Raw genomic sequence first — 18,647 nt, 5'->3', positions numbered from 1 at the left:
TAAACAGATTAATCTCTAAGATAAAAAAAAAAAAAGTCTTTCACAGAGAGAGACTATGATGAGCGCATGACCCAGGACTAAAAAAAAGTTAACAATGCCCCCTTGTGGTATGTAAAAATTATCGAATTGTAAGAAGTACAAAACAAAAACTGAAGTCCAGATGATTTATTAAAATCTTTACACAGTTACTTATTACATCAACATCCTCCTGATATACTGGAATGATATGATTTATAAAGCATTTAAATAAAAATAAACATGTTTAAACATATCTTAACCAATAAGTTCGAATTGAACTCATCACAAATTACAAATTAAAATCAACATATCTCAGCTTTATGCCCTCACACTCATACACGCTCACTGATGCACACAAACACACGCACACACGGGAACAGGAGGAAGTGAATCAACATGCAGCCTCTTTACTATTCCCAATAACACTTTCAAGTATCTTCAACATCACTGAAATGTAGCTTTGTCTTTTCTTCTGTCTTGGTTCCAAATTCACACAAACATATTTCTGACTTTCTTTAAAACAACAACGAAACAGCAATACTACATGGTCTATGCTCAAAGTGCATGCCTGTATGTTCGTCTACCTAAGCCATAATGAAGAGAACAGCTAATAAAGGCACATGGAGCTGAATACTCTACTCTTCGCATGATATTCAGCTTGCTTTAAGTTTCTACCAAGCAGCACTTCCACTTAGCACTCACACAGCAAGTGTTGAGTATTGATAGAAAACACTGAGAAAATTTGGTCATTTTTGCCACAATGCAAACTTATCGTACCATAACATTTGTATTTGTATTATGCCATGCTTAGTTTATGTGTTACAGTAATGCAGAACTTTTGAAATAGTTATCCTAACTTTGACTGTCACAATGCAGTTTTTCTACAACATACACATCCAAACTGATTTTATGTTACAGAGAAAAAGAGTCAGTTGTCTATATACAGCAAACACGTGCATGTCGTCAGTCTGTTTCATTTGAAAAAGCCAGATGGTTTGGCCGGAGGACCCATCAACATACAGGCTTGATTCTTGTGTGTGATGTGAATCTGTAAATTAAAAAAAAATATATAAAATCAGGCATTTCAGGCATGTGACTTCATTGCATTGCTCTAATACTAAAGCAGCCTGTGTTTCTGTGCCTGTGCAGTGTTTACCGTGCAGGGAGGCTGCATCCACGGTTCTCCATCTATCTGCATTGGTAATGCCTTCTTTGTCCTACGTAGAGAGGGATAAACAGAATGCATCAGGAAGGTCATGTGTCATTAAAATGTAAATGTATCTTCTTATGTAAATTAGCTAACGATGATCCCTAACTACGACCCACTGTTGAAGCTGAAAGTCCAGCCTTGTCATGTCTGAACATGTCCGTGTGTCTTTTTTCCCCCCTCACCTGATGGTGATCTGAGAAGTTTTCGCGAGCCGCACCGCGCTCTTGAGTCCAGTGTAAATCTGGCCCATCTCCATGGCTCCTTCAAGGCCGACCACCTCTAATCGCCGATCACTGAGGTCTGACAAGAAAGCAGAGGCTAATCAGTCCAGAGAAGGAAGACAAGATTGGGCCTGAGGCAGATGCCACTTCTCATATTTAATCCGCATCAGAGTGGAGATCAATGACAGCAGTGGTTTGAGGCACACCAATGTATATGAATAATCATACATAATGTATAATCATCATGTACCTGCAAACAACTGCAGTTTACGTGCACTTATTTCTCTGTGCATACAATGGCGGGATGGTTGGACTCAGGTCTTGGCTGACAGCACAGAGATGAATAGTTAGGAGGAAACTGATTTGAGAAGCAAACCATAACTAACCACTAGTGCAGAGAACCTCAAGAAAAAAGAAAAAAAAAAAACAACATTTTTGCAGAAGCTGGTTTCTGCTTCTTAAGATTTCAGCTGAGATGTCAACAGCTTTCAGCCTGCATGCGTCATCGTTTCTGAGAAGTTGGCTAATGTTAACATGGTGCCATTCGAGCACTGAAGAGGCACGTGGAAACTAAGCATCCCTTCTGTGAGAAATTGGGCCTACTTCAAATGAATGCTGACCAGGGGCACCAAAACCCTTTTCTGTAGTGCATGAAATCTTCTGATAAGATAGTGGAGGAACTTTACAGTACAATCAAAAGAAGAACTAAGAACATGGAAGATGACACATAAACATTTTTTTTGCAGATAAGAATACAGATGCCTTGAAATTTTGGCTTGCTATTCTGGTGGCTCGGTATCATAAAGTTCAATAACCAGATTACACAAATAGCACCAGGTACTTGTTTGTTTGTATGTATGCACTAAAACCCTGCATTTAAGTGTTAATATTTTGGCCAGTCATAAAAAAGTTAAACACTTAAATGGACTATCGCTTTCAAAGAAAGAAGAGGGGCTGCTACAAATAAATAAGATAAATAGATATCATCTTTAAATGTGAATTCTGTAGTAAATATGTTTATAGTAAAAGCCAAGAATAAATATATGGAGATGGACAGAAGTACAGTATAGTACAGCATAGATGACCTTTAAGGGGTCAAAATCGTGTACACAGGGTTATGCTGCCCTCAAGTGGCCAGAAAATCAGTAACGCCACATTCAAAGTTAGACCAAACATCATCATATGGGTTCCAGTTTCATTGGACTGTTATTATAATTTGTGCAATTTAGAAACAGAGGAAGTTTGGTTGGAATAAATTTATTTTTTATTACACCCTCTAGTACTGTTGCTAGAACATCAACCCCCTGTCTGTTGGAGAAAATGTGGAAATTAAAATGCAAATGACTACCGTGTATTTTGGGATTGTCTGGTTATTTAAAACTATCAGAGAGAGATATATGTTGCCCGCAACACATTTTTAATTGTGAAATTCCTCTAGGAAGTAAGTTTATATACTCTGGATATATACTGGCAGAATGGATGAAGAGATAAGTACTTAATGCACTGCTGGTGGCTCGTAAAAAGACTCATAAAGGAGTTGGTGACAGGTTAAACTTTGTGAAAAGTCTAATGTGAGTCGATGAGTCAGTGAAGCTCACTTCTGTCCAATGACGCTGATGCTGACGTGAGTTTGAGGATAAGCTGAACTTTTCTATCAGTAAGTGCTGCTGATAACATTCACATACTGAATAAACTTCCATACGTTAAAGGAATGTAATCAAACTGTTTAACAAAGGGAAAATGTAATCTTTAGGACACTAAAGCAAACATAATGTTAGCTTATATCCGTCTGATGTTGGTTAGTTTTCGATGTTGCTGGTTGTCAGATGTTGCACGTCTAATTTGCCGACAAGAAATCGTTACAATATCAGAAATAAATAAACATATTATTGCACGTTTCTGTGTATTAGAGAAGTGATTTCAGGTGAGGAGATGAGGCTTGAGGTGAGGATGAATTTAGATAAACTTTATACTTGCTGCTAATTATATTTTCATTAATTTGTGTATTTCATTGTGTTCTCTCAGGACCACTGCTGTTAGATCAGACATCTGAGTAATACAGGTCAACTGCAAAATACCTTGGGAAGCCACTTTCAGGATTTCTGGATTGATGATCACCTCCGGCTCTTCCTGCGCCGTCAGTCCCTTAGTGTCCACTTTTTTGGTCTCACCCCACAGGTTGGACCCACCATGCATGCTAGGAATGTTTAGGATAGCAACACCCTCAAGAGACACTCCACTGAGATCCAGGGGAGTACCGCAACACTGGAGACAGTACAGCACACCGCAGCGTTAGAGTGAAATATCAGTGCGCTGTCTCTGATTGCTGTTTTGTATCGAGGCTACTTATTTCAAAGTAGCAAACTGCAAACTTGTGTGCTGTGCTCTCACCTCGATTGTTAAGTTTTCGCTCAGTTTTTTGCAGGAAGCAGAGATGGTTTCTGAAGTGGCAAATTCAAAATACCACAGCTTGTTCTTCATTCTGCCGTTAGAAAAAGCGTCTCCTTTAGGTTTAAGTGACACTTCACTTTCACAGAACATTTTCTCCTTTTAGCGCACGCGGCGCTTTAGAAAGAGTAGGAGTCAAGCAGCAACACTTGCTGCCACAGACATCTGCTGTCACCTCGAGCATTTGTGTCTTTTACTGCTTAAAAAAAGCAGCAATTGCAAAGGCAAACAGGAAATATAGAAGTCAAGTTGCAAAGAGAAAATTTGCTGTCTTTTAGCTCTATTGTGTTGTTAAACTGTGCATCTGTTAAGCTATGAAACACTGTTGTATTGCTATAAGCAGGAATGCATTCGCTTTGTTTGCTGTTCCTGACAATGTGCCCTAGAGACACATAATATTCAAACAAATATGCAAACCTGCTGTTGAATTTCTGAGGATGTTTTTCCCTCATTGTGTGAAACCGGTGGGCAATGGAGGCATCCTGCAAACACAAAACAATACAGCAATTATACGACCTACTAAACTGAAAATAAAACACTTCCTCTTGTATTACACATTTATGAGAAACTCACAACTCCAATAGAGAAGTAGTTGTTGATTATTTCATACGGCACTGGGTCACCCTCCTCTTGATTCTCATCAGTGATAACCTGCACGCTCCAGCGATCCATCAGCACCTGGGAGCTCCCCTCAATGTCTTTAAGAATACGGTTCAGATCTTCGCCATCATACCCTTAAAATATGAAGACAAGAAAACTTTAATCTGAAGATCTTGCTGAAGCCAATTTACTTAGTACAAACACTGTCTGAAAGTACAAATAGACAGTGGCGCCAAAGCATGAAAATAGTGACCTGCAAGTATTATCTTATTTACATAAGGGAACACTTCATCTCTTCATTTCTCACCTCCTCCCCAGCGCAGGCATCGTGCAAGGTCATTTCCTGTGCCAAGAGGAAGTACAGCGACAGGTGGCCGCACCAGCAGATTGCCTTTGTCTGAATGCAAAAAAAGGGAAGGAAATACAAAGCGTGTAACAATCAATTTCACATGTGATTTTGTGAAGTTTGTGCCAACAATCTCACCTATTGCATCGAGAATCCACCCAACTGTGCCGTCTCCACCGCACACCAAGATCCTGTACTCCTTAAGGTTTCTGAAGAAACTCAAACTGAAAGAAATTTGAAAGAGATTTTGGGGGAAAAAAACTGTAACAGGAAGTTATGGAGGTTTAAGTAAGTACTCAGGATAATGTGGTAAGAAATAATCTAATATTAAAATCAATTTGAACAAAAACTCTTGTATCACTTCACTTACCCTGGTCCAGGGCCGCCATTTGAAAGGTTGTATACTTGTCGTGGATTCAGTAAAAACTGAAATTTACGCAGCACTCTGAAATAAAGAAAACACAAAGAAAACCAAGTTGCACAACGCTCGTGGATTTGAAATCTCTTTTTCCAGTAAAATATTCTTTTCTGAGCTCACCTTTCTCCCTGCTTACCACCACTTTTAGGGTTGACGAACACTAGAAGAGGATGGGTGTTCGGCACAGGGCAGATCTGATGATTAATAAACAAATGTTACAGGTATTATACTAAAGGAATATAAAAAGCAAACCCCACACTAATAGCATGGTGTACATTTTCGAGCTCTTGTTATTCAGCTTTAATGAAAAGCTTTTGCTTGCATGAATAATACCTGAAGCACTTGTCCGTCAGGAGTGGTATTGAGCTCGCTGTCATCTCCTGACCCTGAGCAGCCATTTTTTACATTATTTGGTCTCTCCTTTAGGGAGAACAATAAAGGCAGAGAGTAAATAAATCATTAAAAATATCATAGTGTTTCTTGGATAAAAAACATCTACACTGTGTACCTGACAAAATGCCACACAGGTGAGAATGATTTACCAATGAAAAAAACAGCCTCTGGCTGATGTTATGTTTTGCGTTGGTGTGAGAGAGGCACTGTTTGCGTACTCTTTGAGCTGTGCATTTGCTTGAGATGTGCCTGAGGATAGTTGTGTACCTTTATAACAGGATATATGGCCCATGGAGGAAGAATATGGTCTCTGAGCAGCCCACACGTACACTGTGTTGACTCTTGGTCCACACATTGATCATGACGCTGTAGAATACAAATAAAATTACGCAGAAATACAAAGCAGATTTAGAGCATCCAATTAAAAGAAACTGCATAGAAAGGGCGGGGAAAAGCCTTCCTGGATTCAATAGATACAAATGCAAACAACAATTCCAAAATGCAACTAAATCGAATCGCCTCCTTCCTTAGAAAGTAATTTACTCAAATTTATTCCTAAATGAGTCATGCACTGATATGTTCGCTCACCATCGTGTGGCACCACACACAGTGTTTGCCTGTTAGGCCTTGTAAGCTCTTGATCTTCTTCTGGCATTTGTCACACTTCCTAGAGTCACAGTTCCCACTCACCCAGTCGTGTGTTGAAACCTGAAAAGGGGGATGGATTTTAAATTGTCCATGTAAGAGCACTCAGACATAGCATGAAATCAAATTTAGACCGTGCATGTGACTGTAAAGGTTGTCATGGAGACATCAGCATACCCCTATTTCTTTCTTTGACTTCACGTATGTCCTGGCGCAAGGGGCCGGGTTCTTGTTAGCACAGCGACCGTGGACTGTGTATTTGCAGGCTGCGCAAAAGGACACACAAACCAGCTGTCACATAATTTGTAAACACATATAAATTACTGTGGTAAATCTCAAGGAGGCGGATGAGAATTGATTAATCCAAAAAAAATTAATGCAATTTTCAAATTAGACACTGCCTTGCGCCCTCTTCTGGTTAGTTTTTGTACTCACAGGTGCAGCACAGCCCCTGCTTCCTCAAACCCAGCAGCATGCTGTGACACACGTTGCAGTAAACGGGCTTGTTAAAATTTTTCATCCTCCATAGGTGTTGCCCGTCTTTCTGGATCATCTGTTTGTTGAAACAACAGTCAATGAAGAAGTCAGTGCAAGAAAGGGAAGAATAAAATGGTTTATGATCTTTTATTTTGTGCATATGATTTTTGAACAGAAAAATATATGTTTGCAAGAAAAGAAGCTCTTCTCTCTTCCAATTCTTACATTTTAGTTCCACAACAAGGCATGCTTTTCATCTTTTGCACCCATTCATTATTAAACTTAATGAGATGGCTCATTATGCAGTATGGCGGTGACTCTACATATCATCACACAACGCACAACTTCATGGACATTCAAATCAAAACTATCTATAATCTCACTTAACAGAAGATTATAAAATTACTTTCAATCTGTTTACTGAGTGGTCAGCGTTCTTATCCAGATTAGATACTGAAATGCTTTTTTTTTTTAACGACAGGATGTATCACCCTTTCACTTGCTGCAAGAGGATCAGTAGACAGAATTGCGAATCAGCATACAGGAACTGTAAGGGGGCTGAATTTATGCACCCTAGGCTTCAAATGTCCACTGGTGGCTAGAAATAGCTGGAGGGGAAGTCCCTGGCATTGTTGCAGAGGCCAAACCCAGTGACACAATCTAGTTTGTGGGTTTAGATCGCTGCAGCTAATTGTCAAACAGACTGTGCATGGCTTCTATATTGTTGGCAACACACTAAACACCCATAACACAAATCGGATCTCATAAACCATTTTAAAGTATAGGGCCAATAATAAATTGATTCATTTTAAAGGGATGAAATTAAAAACTGAATTCTCAGTGGAGAGTTCTGTCTAACTCTTGTGAATACTAGCCTCAGATTAATACAACTGGTCAATGCAAGCATGTGTAACTCCTGCCAAGTTAAGTATTTATAATAATTAAAATATACCAGACTTATATACAAATTGTACAGATGGTGGTGGGAAACCGTTTTACTCTGTTTGGCAGTGCAAGAGGATTAAAACATTTTAGGAAAAGGTCAGAGTGACACGTGAGGAAAGTCTCTCAAGTGAAATTCCATTAGACCCAAAGCTGTCTCTGCTTGGTTTGTATCCACAAAAATAAAATTACAAAAATAACAAACAATGATGCTTGAGCTCTTTGGGTTTAAGTTTTTAAGTGCCAAAAGAGTCTAGCTCTGAGTGGAAGGGGATGTGCAAGCATATAAAAATATTTCTTAAATTACATGGATTAGCACATACCAACAAAGGGAAACCCTTTTTGTCATTTGTTTTCTTTTAATCTTAGGGTGCTTTCCTTTAATTATTTCCTCAGTTGTATATACACGGCCCTAGCGCTAAGCACTGCTATAGTATTCAAGCATTCATGTTGTGCAGAATAAATGGAAAACACAAAGGCATTCTGATGGTGCAGAGCGTGCACTGGAAGGAATGAGACTACCACACCCTGTAACAGTGAGTTGGCAAAAAGGGCTTCAGGGAAAAGGAGGAGGAGGCGAAGGACAGAGGCGAGGCATGCAAGGCCAGGAATTTACAAGAGTAGTTACCACTTTGTGAAATATCTGCTATAAAAAAGAAATATATTTGAGCTTGGACTTTGCAGCCAACACACGCTCCTTTTAAAAGCACCTTTAGACCCAGCAAGACCAGCAAGGGAACGTTGTTCATGCCTCCTTGTACCCACTCATCCAGAGAAACCGTGCCGCTGCTGTCAGCATCAATTGCTGTCATCATGTCCTTCAGAACCTGATGAAATCACATTCAGTTGTTATTATCCAATCAGCACACACGTTTCTATTACTTAAAGGGCCATGTGGTTTCTGAAACTAGTCGAGCTGGGGAATCTGTCAATTGTATATGCAGAGAGGCTTATCACTTTATGAACCTCTGGGAAATGAGTAACAAGAAGTGTCATATAGTGTGTACCTGACACTGCTATGGATGTCTTGTGCAAATAAATCTGTCTTCACATACATTTACTATACTTTACCTAAGTGCAGTGCATGCAGGATATTTGCATTACATTGATATTCTGGGACTTACCGGCTTGAGCTCTGACACATCCCAGTCGAGATATTCTGCAGCGTGCATCATCTGTGCAATAATCCGATCCACTTCCTGTTCAAAATGTAGCAGGCTTGTTTTGGTATTGCGGCTGTTTTGAAGATGTTTTAAATATACTTTAAAAGATTTTCTCAACAACTTACAGAGCTGTCCAATACTCCATTCCCATCTCTGTCATAAAGCCTGAAAGCAACTAAAGAAAGAATGGAAATGAAAGTGGAGCTGCTAGATGAGTCATTACTATTTTGGGCACAAAAGAAAACAAAAACTCACACTCCAGTTTGTCCCTGGGCTGGCCATCTTCAAGTAGAGAGAAGTAACATGAGACATCTTTAAGGAAGACTTCCTCTACAGGAGAGATTGAGGAGAGAGAGGAGGCTGTGAATTCTCTAGTTACCATATGTAGACAAACAGTACGATGCAGGGATGTGGTGATAACTGCACGCATGCCAAATCGGCCATGAGGCGAAAAGGGTCGGCTGAAAAGGCTGTAAGCTGTTTGTATGCACGGTGCGTATGTATAATCTCACTGGTACTGTCTTCTTGGCCGGGTTCAGAGTTTTGAAAGGAGAGGAAGAGTCTCTGGCAGAGATCCACAGGGAAGTCCTCCACTTCTAAATATGTCTTGAGAAACAGACGAAAGCCTTCTTCATTGATGCACTGGGAAAAAAAGATGAATGGGAGAAGCATGTTCTGTTTACAGCGGTCTAGTAAAGTGTGAAATGAATGCTTTAAAGCTTATTTGTATATAATATGCTTGTTACTTCTGAAAATAAAAAAAGATAATACTGTGAACAACTGTGTGAAAATCTTATGTTTTACAAGTGTCGCTTTATCAGCTGTTCTAAGCTCAAATAGGGATTTACAAGATCCTAAAAGCCCTAAAAGCTTCTTAAATAGATTGAATTCAATAATTTACAAATTTACCAAAACAAAGTGTCTACAGGGTGTCATGTGGCAGTGACATAAAACAAAAAAATAAGCTCCTGCTTGAAAATTTCATTCCATCTGTCTGGCATGGCATCTGTGTTTCTCACATGATATTATGCTGCAGGGCTAACAAGCTGTAGTCCCCTGATAATGGTGAACTACAAACCCATTTGTTGTTCATATTCCATTTCCCTACTTTTTACCCTGCAGAGCCGCCCGAGTAATAAATAATATGAATGCAAGGCAGCCGGATCACACAAAGAAAAAAACAAGGGAGAGAGACTAACGGAGCTGCACCACCAAAACACAACATTTCCAACAAATCATTTAAATGTAGTCTTGTAGCCGTATTTGTATTTTCACAGCAATTAACTTGTAACTTTATGGACGCAACTGTGTTCTCTCCCATTATGAAAAACAACATTTCATTCTTCTAATTAAACTCAAAGTCGCAAATAAACTTTCACTCCTGTAATAAATACTTAAGAAATTATTGTATTTGCTGTCTTCGCAAATTAGTAGTCAACCATTGATTTGAGAAATCTTTTTTTTGTTGTTCAATCACATCTGAGCTTACACTGCATGAGGGAAGCCAGCACACTGTTAAACAAGGCCTTGCTGCGTGGGCAAATCTAAGGAGGTAATTTACATTTGCAGTCTCGCTTGAATACGCTGACGATATTTCTCATGGACAGCTTAGTCAGCCTGATCGATACTGCAGGTTGAAATCTAATTCATCAGCGAAGGATAATTAATAACTGCCCAATACACGTAAATCTTATTCTCATTTTACAGCGAACAGCTACACTCGGGCCTATTATTCTCTTGGGTTATGAAGCTTTTAGATGGCATCTCTGTGAATTAGTTTTGGAGGGATGGATTTGACTGTGAACAGCAGGACACACTGTCCCCTCACCTCTCCATGCCTGTGCCGGGCCAGACTGCCATCTGCATAGAATTCCCTCAGCACATCTTTCACCTTCAAGTTGTTGTCTGGAAGCAAAGGCACGCAGGTCACACAGGGATACGCACGTACACTTCATCCATTCGACTTTGTGTGCAAATGTTTTTAATCCACACTTCTGAAATGTCATCTGTATATATGATTACACCATAAATATAGATTTTTCTGGAGTACAACAAAATATATATATGCATGCTCAATTTGCAGAAAAAGAGAATGTGGTAGACTGCTACCTCCTCTAGATATGAGAAACCATGAGCGAGTGTAAATGAGTGTGTGTGGGTGGAAGTGGAAGTGGAGGGGGGGTGTTAAGCGCTGAGAAAGCTGCCTGCCTGCCCGCCTGTCTGTACTCACATTCAATGTACTGTTGTAGCTGGATAAAGTCGACAGGGTTCAGTTCCTTCACCTCTGGGTTTGTGGGGGAGGACATGGTGCCTGCTTCTGCACAAACTGCCTGCCTGTGAACAAGCAGGCAGCGAGAGAAACAGTGAGATGTAGACGGAGAGAAAAGAGAAGGTGGGTGCACGCTAGCCTGCCTCTTTGTAAAACATAAAAGCGTGGCTGCAAGCAAAAGATAGCATCTCACATCTCGCTCTGTAAAAATCCATGATTATAGACAGGGAGAATCACTCTTAACATCCAAACTTTCTTTGAAGCAGAAGCAAGAATACACAGAACTGTGCACACATTAAAATGTCTTTAATCAGAAAACAACTACAACAGGACGTTATTTAATCAGAACGCAATATTGTCACTGTGCTCCAGCTCCAGTCTTTCCTAAACATGTGTCATGATAATATTTTTCCTCATATGATGCACTAAAATACAACTTCACTGCCAAACACAGCAAACTTTAAGGACTTGTGCTTTTACGCTGTTTGTTTTAGATCTCGCACCATCAGAGTATGCGACTAGCCAATGGAAACTGGGCCGAAAGGCTTTCAAAAATAATTTGAGGCTAAATTTTCCCATGATGCCTTGTGTCTAGGGATTTTTTGCACCCAAAGTCTTTTTCCATGTACTCACTGGCCCACATTAGTTTTGCAAAGTACCAGCTACAGAGAGTATTTTGGTTTCATTTAGGACAAAAAGATGCACTGGTGTGTTAAAATGCACAGATAAACAATAAAACCTTGTGGAGATGTTGCAAAAACCAAACTGGCTCGTCAAGGGGCCTCCCCGTTAAACAAAAGGAAGAGACTTAAATGTCACAGAAGGCTGAAAGAGAGCATGAAATTTGAATCTGACACAGAAAAGGAGCTTGCAAGTTCAATAAAAACTGGCCCGGCAAATCGTTCAGAAGCAAGGAAGCATGAAGTGCGGATGAAGATTTGGTATGTTTCTTTTAACGATTCCACATGATGGAGGATGAATTCTATAATGACAGGAAAGCATACAGCTCATTACTAATTAAAGAAAGAGGAGAAACTGGTTAATGGAAGGGAGCAAAGTGGCATCCTGACATCCTGTTTAATGTTGTTTTAGATGTGTGTCGATAAAAATGGTTCCAAAAGAAATGCACGGATAAAATCAACAGCAAATTTCTAGTATACCTAACGTACTCGTGATCAGTGTTCTACAATTAGGTGAGCCAGGAAATCTCTCCATCAGGTCTGGCACCAAGAAATAGCACACATGCCTTTCTGATTTACTATCCATTTCTTTAATGTTAAGGCAAAAAATGTGCCACATTTTCTCCCATCTAGAAAAGAAATATTGAATTAATAATCAAACAGAACCCTTGCTGTATTAAATAAATGAGAGGATACGTGGGTACAGTGTTAAATATTGCTGTAAAACTGACAAGACTCAGGCTGTTCAAAGATTTTATGACTCCTCTGAACTTGTCACGAATTCTTTCTTTTACACATTTTCTCATCTATTATTATCCTGTCATTCTTTTGCTAAATTTACTTGGCTTTTCTCAAAAGGATTACACCAGCACTGGTTTAACCCGTGAATACTTCACATGACAGAATATTTTGTATTTGTCATTCTGTGTAATAAATCACAGCGAGCTACATTAGGTTTTGTCTGAATTATATTACCATGATGAGGTAATGCAGCGAAGACTTTTTATAAATCAATCCGTTCTTCTCCTGCATTCTTGTGCAGCGGTAATGGGTACTTGAAACCATTAAATACCGTTTATATAACGCTCTCTAAGAGTACAAGTACACTATGAGAAAGTTTGAATCGTCTCCTAATTGATTTTATTACTGTTTAGAAATGGAAACTGGAGTGCAAAATAAGACTTTGAAGACAAACAACAACAAAATAGATTCAGAAAAAAAATCTACATCAGGTTTGAAAAACTGAGAACACTAATCTGATGATGAACAAACGTTAAAGCACCCACTAGAAATTATGGTGATTTCATGCTTAAAAATGTAATAATTAATGAAATAATTACAAGAAAAATCATTTTTGTTTGTTTCTTATTAAAGAAGAGATTCATGCACACGCTGCAAATCCAGTCTCATGAATAACAGAATAAAAAAACTTCATGGTGGTGTTCTGTCCGGGCTGACGAACTATAAATGTGCTGTTCACACAGCTGTCTACAGGTGTTATCACACATCTATTTGCAGTCTGTTTAGGCATCAGTGAAGGCTGCCTGAACCAAACAGGAAAATCAGAGTACTTAAAGAACATCCTGAGAAAATGAAATGAAATAATCTGAAATAACACCCACTCCCTTTGGATCCATTTGCTCTCTCTTTGGGCTCTGAAAGGTTCAGGCTGTCCTCACTTAATTCCCTCAAAAGGTCAGAGCCGTTGCCTAGCACTTTGTTTATGCAGCCGATCAGGTGGGCCAGGTTTTTATCGACAGCAAAGTGACACATGAAGGAATCATGAGAAGCCATCTGCTACTGATCACCAGATTACAGCCCGAGCCTCTTTATTCTATAAATGTTCTCCTGTCTCCATCTCTTTAAACACCCAATAAATAAACTAAAAACAAGCTTGTGAGTGATTTTTTATTTGCAGATAAAAAGACACCTCATTTTAGATACCTTCTAGGTGTTTTTTGTTTATGATGTCACAAACAGCATCGTGCCTATTTTCTCTCCCTCCCAGAGCATCATGGTCATCATCATCACCATCATCATCATTATTGTCTGGTTCAACTAGATCTTGAGCCTATCTGAGTAATCTGATTCCACACTTCCTGATTAGATAATGATTTGCATGCACGATGCAGAGTGGGAAATCGGGACCGGTCAGGACAGGAAGAAGCATTCTATGTTCTCAGAGGACGGATGAAGAGTGTAATGCACACCGAGCCAGTTGTCTACACTCAAAAGCACGGGATGGATTTCTTTGAAAAATTATGGCCCTGACTAAATGAGCTTACTAAAGTGGGCATACATATTTCAGGAGGTTTCACGAATGCCTGAAGCTCGGTAAAACCAAACACAGACCATGTGACTAAGTCAAGTCAATAAGGTCCCACTGATAACATTAAATGGCAGATGCCTTATGAAGGAACTGTTTGTGTTCCTTTATATAAAGTTTATGTGTTAGAGTCTTGGCTATGTAAATTCATATTCGGCCTAAAAAGAGTACAATCCTTCTACGTGATTTACTTTGATTTGCTCGACAGACAGACAGTTTGAGGTATAACTGTTTAAACAAAATGTTGCTCCATATAATCAGTACAGAATAAATGATGCAACGTATTCTGAGCAGCCGTGCACAGAAGCTACTGACGCAGTAGTCGTTCTTCAAATAGCACTGAAGAACAATTTAAATGTTAAAGTGGTTAGCAACGACTCATGACAGCAACATCGACTTCCCAAATAAACTTCTGAAAAAAAACACCTGTCTCGGGCCTGACAGCGGCTTTAACTTCTGACCACTTGCTCAAAAGAAAAAAACACCAAAGCAACTGCTTTCACCACACGGAAAAAAAAAACCCAACAACAACAAAAAAACGACAAAAATAAAACTGGAGGATTAAAGCGACAGTTCCGTTTGCATTGTCCTTAACAGATGGCAAGGGTTTAATTATGAAGCTCTTAAAGTCTTCATGTAAAACTCTCAACGACCCTAAAACCACCATGTTTACAACAGGCACTTGAAGGTATACTTGGGGATGACCTTTTTCCACGCAGGCTAATGTTTGTGCAAGCTGTCATAACGCCTACGCCTTGTGTCAAGGAAATCTGCTGTTTTGCAACACTTGCAGGGTGTAAGTCACTGACTCCGTCATTCTGCGGTTGGAAAACACTGCGTAGGTTCTTTGAAGAGAGAGAAGTCTACATATAATGTTGGCCATTTGTTTTTCTCTCGAATCTACAACGAGTCTGCTCATTGAACCGTGTGCCGATTGCATCGGGTTAACACAAGTGGAAGGACAGACATGTTTGGTTGCTATGGAAAGTGTTTCCCTACATCAGCTGCTCTCTGTCAAAGTGCTGCCATGGGTGACTAATAGGTAGGAGGATCCAGAGGCAGAAAGGGGGGGTATCCATTAGAGGGAAGGGGAGCCCAGTCATAACTGTGAGTCTTCCCCCTTCATTGGTGCCTCCTCCCACACCACAGGTCTTGGTTGGCCTTCAAAACTAGAGGACACGCTCCAAATTGCATTCTACATGCAGATGCTACTGTGACTCATTGCATGAAGGGGTCAGTTTGCAGGTTAAGCCTGAAGTTACAAACCACTAACTGAGGAAAAATGGTACTTCTGCACATGTAATGTAATGCATGTTTACTTGTGTTTTTTTTTTGGGGGGGGGGGTCATCTTCAGTAAAACTTCAGTATAACTTTCATCGATCAGTATAGATAGATAGATAGATAGATAGATAGATAGATAGATAGATAGATAGATAGATAGATAGATAGATAGATAGATAGAGCACACAAAGCTGGGCCACAACGATTCCACAGTCAGAACTGAGCATGCTCTGTTAAACAGGGCTTTCCCTTGTCTACCACTGTTTGGTGATATATGAAGAATGCAAACTGCAGGCTCCAGTTAGGAGGAATACTGGATAATGTGAACATAATACACATGGCTTGTAAATCAAGACAAAAAAAAGACTGAACAAAAAACAACAAAAGCTATTCACCACAGCATGAATCACACATTTCTTGGAATGTAGGCAAGGCTTTACATGCTCACAAGCTTCAAAGTGAAAGCAGCCCATCACTCTGAGTTCAGACTTGAATGTGACTTATATAATAGCTGTGTGTGTGTGTGTGTGTGTGTGTGTGTGTGTGTGTGTGTGTGTGTGTGTGTGTGTGTTTGTGTGTGTGGAGGCAGCCCCGTAGAACACCATACTGCCTTCAGAAAAAAACCCTCAAACCTGCCCAGACTAGTGAGATTGCATGCTGTCATATAACGGCCACATTGCTTTTATGGTGTGACTGTTTGCACTTATCAGGGAGTCTCGTCTGGTTCACCCACAGGTCTCTCCACAACTAAAAATGAAACAAATGTCACATTTCTTTTAAAATGATCTCAAGTGCTGTTCAGCAGTATTTTCCACTATCATGCCAGTAATTTAGTCTTTTGGAGCCATCCGAAAGAGCTAGAATATACAGATTGTCTTTTCTCATTCGGGATTTCCTGCATTGAACATTTTTAAATGGTTCAGTCAGAGCCAGAAAAAAATAATGAGCACTGTAAATAAATGATTTTTTAACCAGTTTTGTTGATTGAGGCTTTATTAATTCTTGCATAATACATATTTTTGTTTCAAAATTGTCAGAACTAACGTGGAAATGCCTGGATTTCTGTCAAATAAGGTACCTAATCTTTGCTTTTAATTTATGTGATCTGATCATGCTTACTTGTGCAGTTACCTCCCACTAAAGACCAATTATGATCTGGGAAAAAACCTGTACTTTGAGAAATTTTCTTCACTGGAAATGATCAGCGTTACAAGTCGCAGCATGCTACCATAATGTGATACTGAAAATTACTGATGTGGGACGCTTCATGCCAAATTCACAGGGAGTAGCTCATTAATTTTAGGCTGGTTTCCTAGGAAGGGAAGCTCATCCTTTCTCATATCCTGCAAAACTATAGCTGGAACATTAAAAATGTGCAAGTTAAACCGAAAGTCACAGAATGGGCTTAATTCTACTTAATTTACATCCTCTAGCCTGTGATGCAAATGTGAAAAATGGCACAATTGACCTGACTACACTATTGATTGTCTGTTCCTAAAAACCCTCTTGCAGCCACAAACAAATGAGCACCTCGGAGCCTCTTCAGCGTTAAAATTAACCTGTTCACAAGATGACAAAGGAAAAACAGCTCTGTAAATCAAATCACCTGGATGTAAAGCGCTTGCAAAACTGACAGTTTCGGCCAAAAGAGTGGTGATGGGGGGATCACAAACGTAACATCTAGACCTGTATGTTTTGTTTTTCCACTTAACATAGGGACTCACGCTCATGCTTTGCAGACAAATGCCAGTGAAAGGAGAGGTTTGAGTAAACAATGCAATAGTGCTATTCACCAACGTGCCCCATCACCTACTTCACACCAGGAAGGATTTTGCCTTCCCAGTAGTGACGAAAACTCATTCAAAAGCCCTCATGGGGTGTACTTATTGTTTTTTCCCACTGGTGTAGCACCATACCCTGCAACACCTGTAATCTCAGATGGGGGTTACTCAGATAAAATCCTATCTGGCAGTGTAATCACCCAATAACCTGTTTGTCGAGTATGCTGCTGACATGCTTTGACAAACAGAAAACAGTAAGTGTTTTACATGAAGTATCTTCAGGTGTTCAGCAGCCTACATGCTTACCATTTCCTACTCTGTCACATGAAATAGGCTGGCAAAGGTACCAAACTTATTGGCAAAGGGAACTGAAATTATGCATGTTTCTGGGGATTTTTAAAAGGCTGATCTGCTGAGTGAATTACTCTGTTATTAACAGCAAAAAGCACTAAGCTGAAAGCCATCGATATCCTCATGAATCTGCTCGGATCTTTTCATTCAGTTCTTAATAGCAACGCAAAACCTAGACGAAATTTTACCCTGTCTTATTTTACTGAGGCTCATCTGCAGCCGAAAGACGTATAGAGGGTTTGTTAAAACTTCGATCAATGCGAACGGTGCAAGGTTTTGTTTTTTGTCATTTACCTTTCAGTCGCCACTGTGTTGGTTGCCTTTACACAGACCGTCTCGACGCTGGGCAGCAGAAAAAATCAAAACCAAAATCCTGCCCTCAGACGCGAAGCAAAGTGGTCGTTAACTTTAAACGGAGGCAGCGAGGTCTGGCGAGTGGAAGCGGTGAACTACTGCGCAGAGCAGCGACTGTGAGCGCGGAGGATCCCTCATGTGAAGCACCGCCTCAGCTGATCTGCGCCCTCCTTTGCTAGCCAATACACACCCGTTATTTCGGTCCCGTGCGTCCATCTGCAAAGTTAGAAAGTAATGCTTCATTTAAATTATGCAGCTGTAAAAGCGTAGTTATCACTCTGCATCCTTACAGGAAGTATACGCTAAAAGCTGCACCGTAATGCTTTCAACAGTCTTATCATTTGCAGCGCTGTTGTTGTTTTTGGTGTTCCTGTCCATCATGAGCCTTTTTAAAGTGATGAAGCTGACGTCACATGTTAAGGCGCAGAACTTAACGCCACCGTGGTTACAATAAAGTAATACCACCATATAACCCCTTCAAATTTTGCTTGTAACAACATTAACAAAAAATAAATAAATACTAAAGTAACTAGCTAACGTTACTTATGGCTACAGACCTCGAGCCACATTGGTGTTGATATAATTTGTTTATAGCTTAGTGACCAATAACAATAAATATTAATTGTATTTACGTGGTTATAAGCCTTATAGAGGCTACGCTGTTATCTGAGGTATGCTTTTAACCAAATAGTGAGTAAACAGTGAAATACTGTAAATACTGCG

General features: G+C 39.8%; 1 protein-coding gene across 1 annotated transcript; it reads right to left on the bottom strand.

Annotated features, from left to right (window-relative positions):
* Positions 1–150: 150 nt before the first annotated feature.
* Positions 151–18,269, bottom strand: dgkaa (diacylglycerol kinase, alpha a). The gene is made up of 24 exons (XM_003438901.5): positions 17,865–18,269; positions 11,112–11,215; positions 10,710–10,786; positions 9,394–9,523; positions 9,137–9,211; positions 9,007–9,056; positions 8,843–8,917; positions 8,429–8,545; positions 6,735–6,852; positions 6,477–6,565; positions 6,243–6,362; positions 5,922–6,020; positions 5,595–5,681; positions 5,382–5,455; positions 5,214–5,288; positions 4,982–5,067; positions 4,805–4,894; positions 4,471–4,631; positions 4,315–4,379; positions 3,841–3,931; positions 3,528–3,714; positions 1,411–1,528; positions 1,175–1,235; positions 151–1,066 (listed from the first exon to the last, which is right to left on the bottom strand). The coding sequence occupies exons 2-24, from the start codon at positions 11,185–11,187 to the stop codon at positions 992–994; spliced, it is 2,196 nt and encodes a 731-aa protein (XP_003438949.1). The 5' UTR covers positions 11,188–11,215; positions 17,865–18,269; the 3' UTR covers positions 151–991.
* Between the last annotated feature and the right edge of the window lie 378 nt (positions 18,270–18,647).

Source organism: Oreochromis niloticus, linkage group LG20 (assembly GCF_001858045.2).
Source record: "Oreochromis niloticus isolate F11D_XX linkage group LG20, O_niloticus_UMD_NMBU, whole genome shotgun sequence".
Lineage (NCBI taxonomy): Eukaryota > Metazoa > Chordata > Actinopteri > Cichliformes > Cichlidae > Oreochromis > Oreochromis niloticus.
This window is presented reverse-complemented; position numbering and strand designations above follow the sequence as displayed.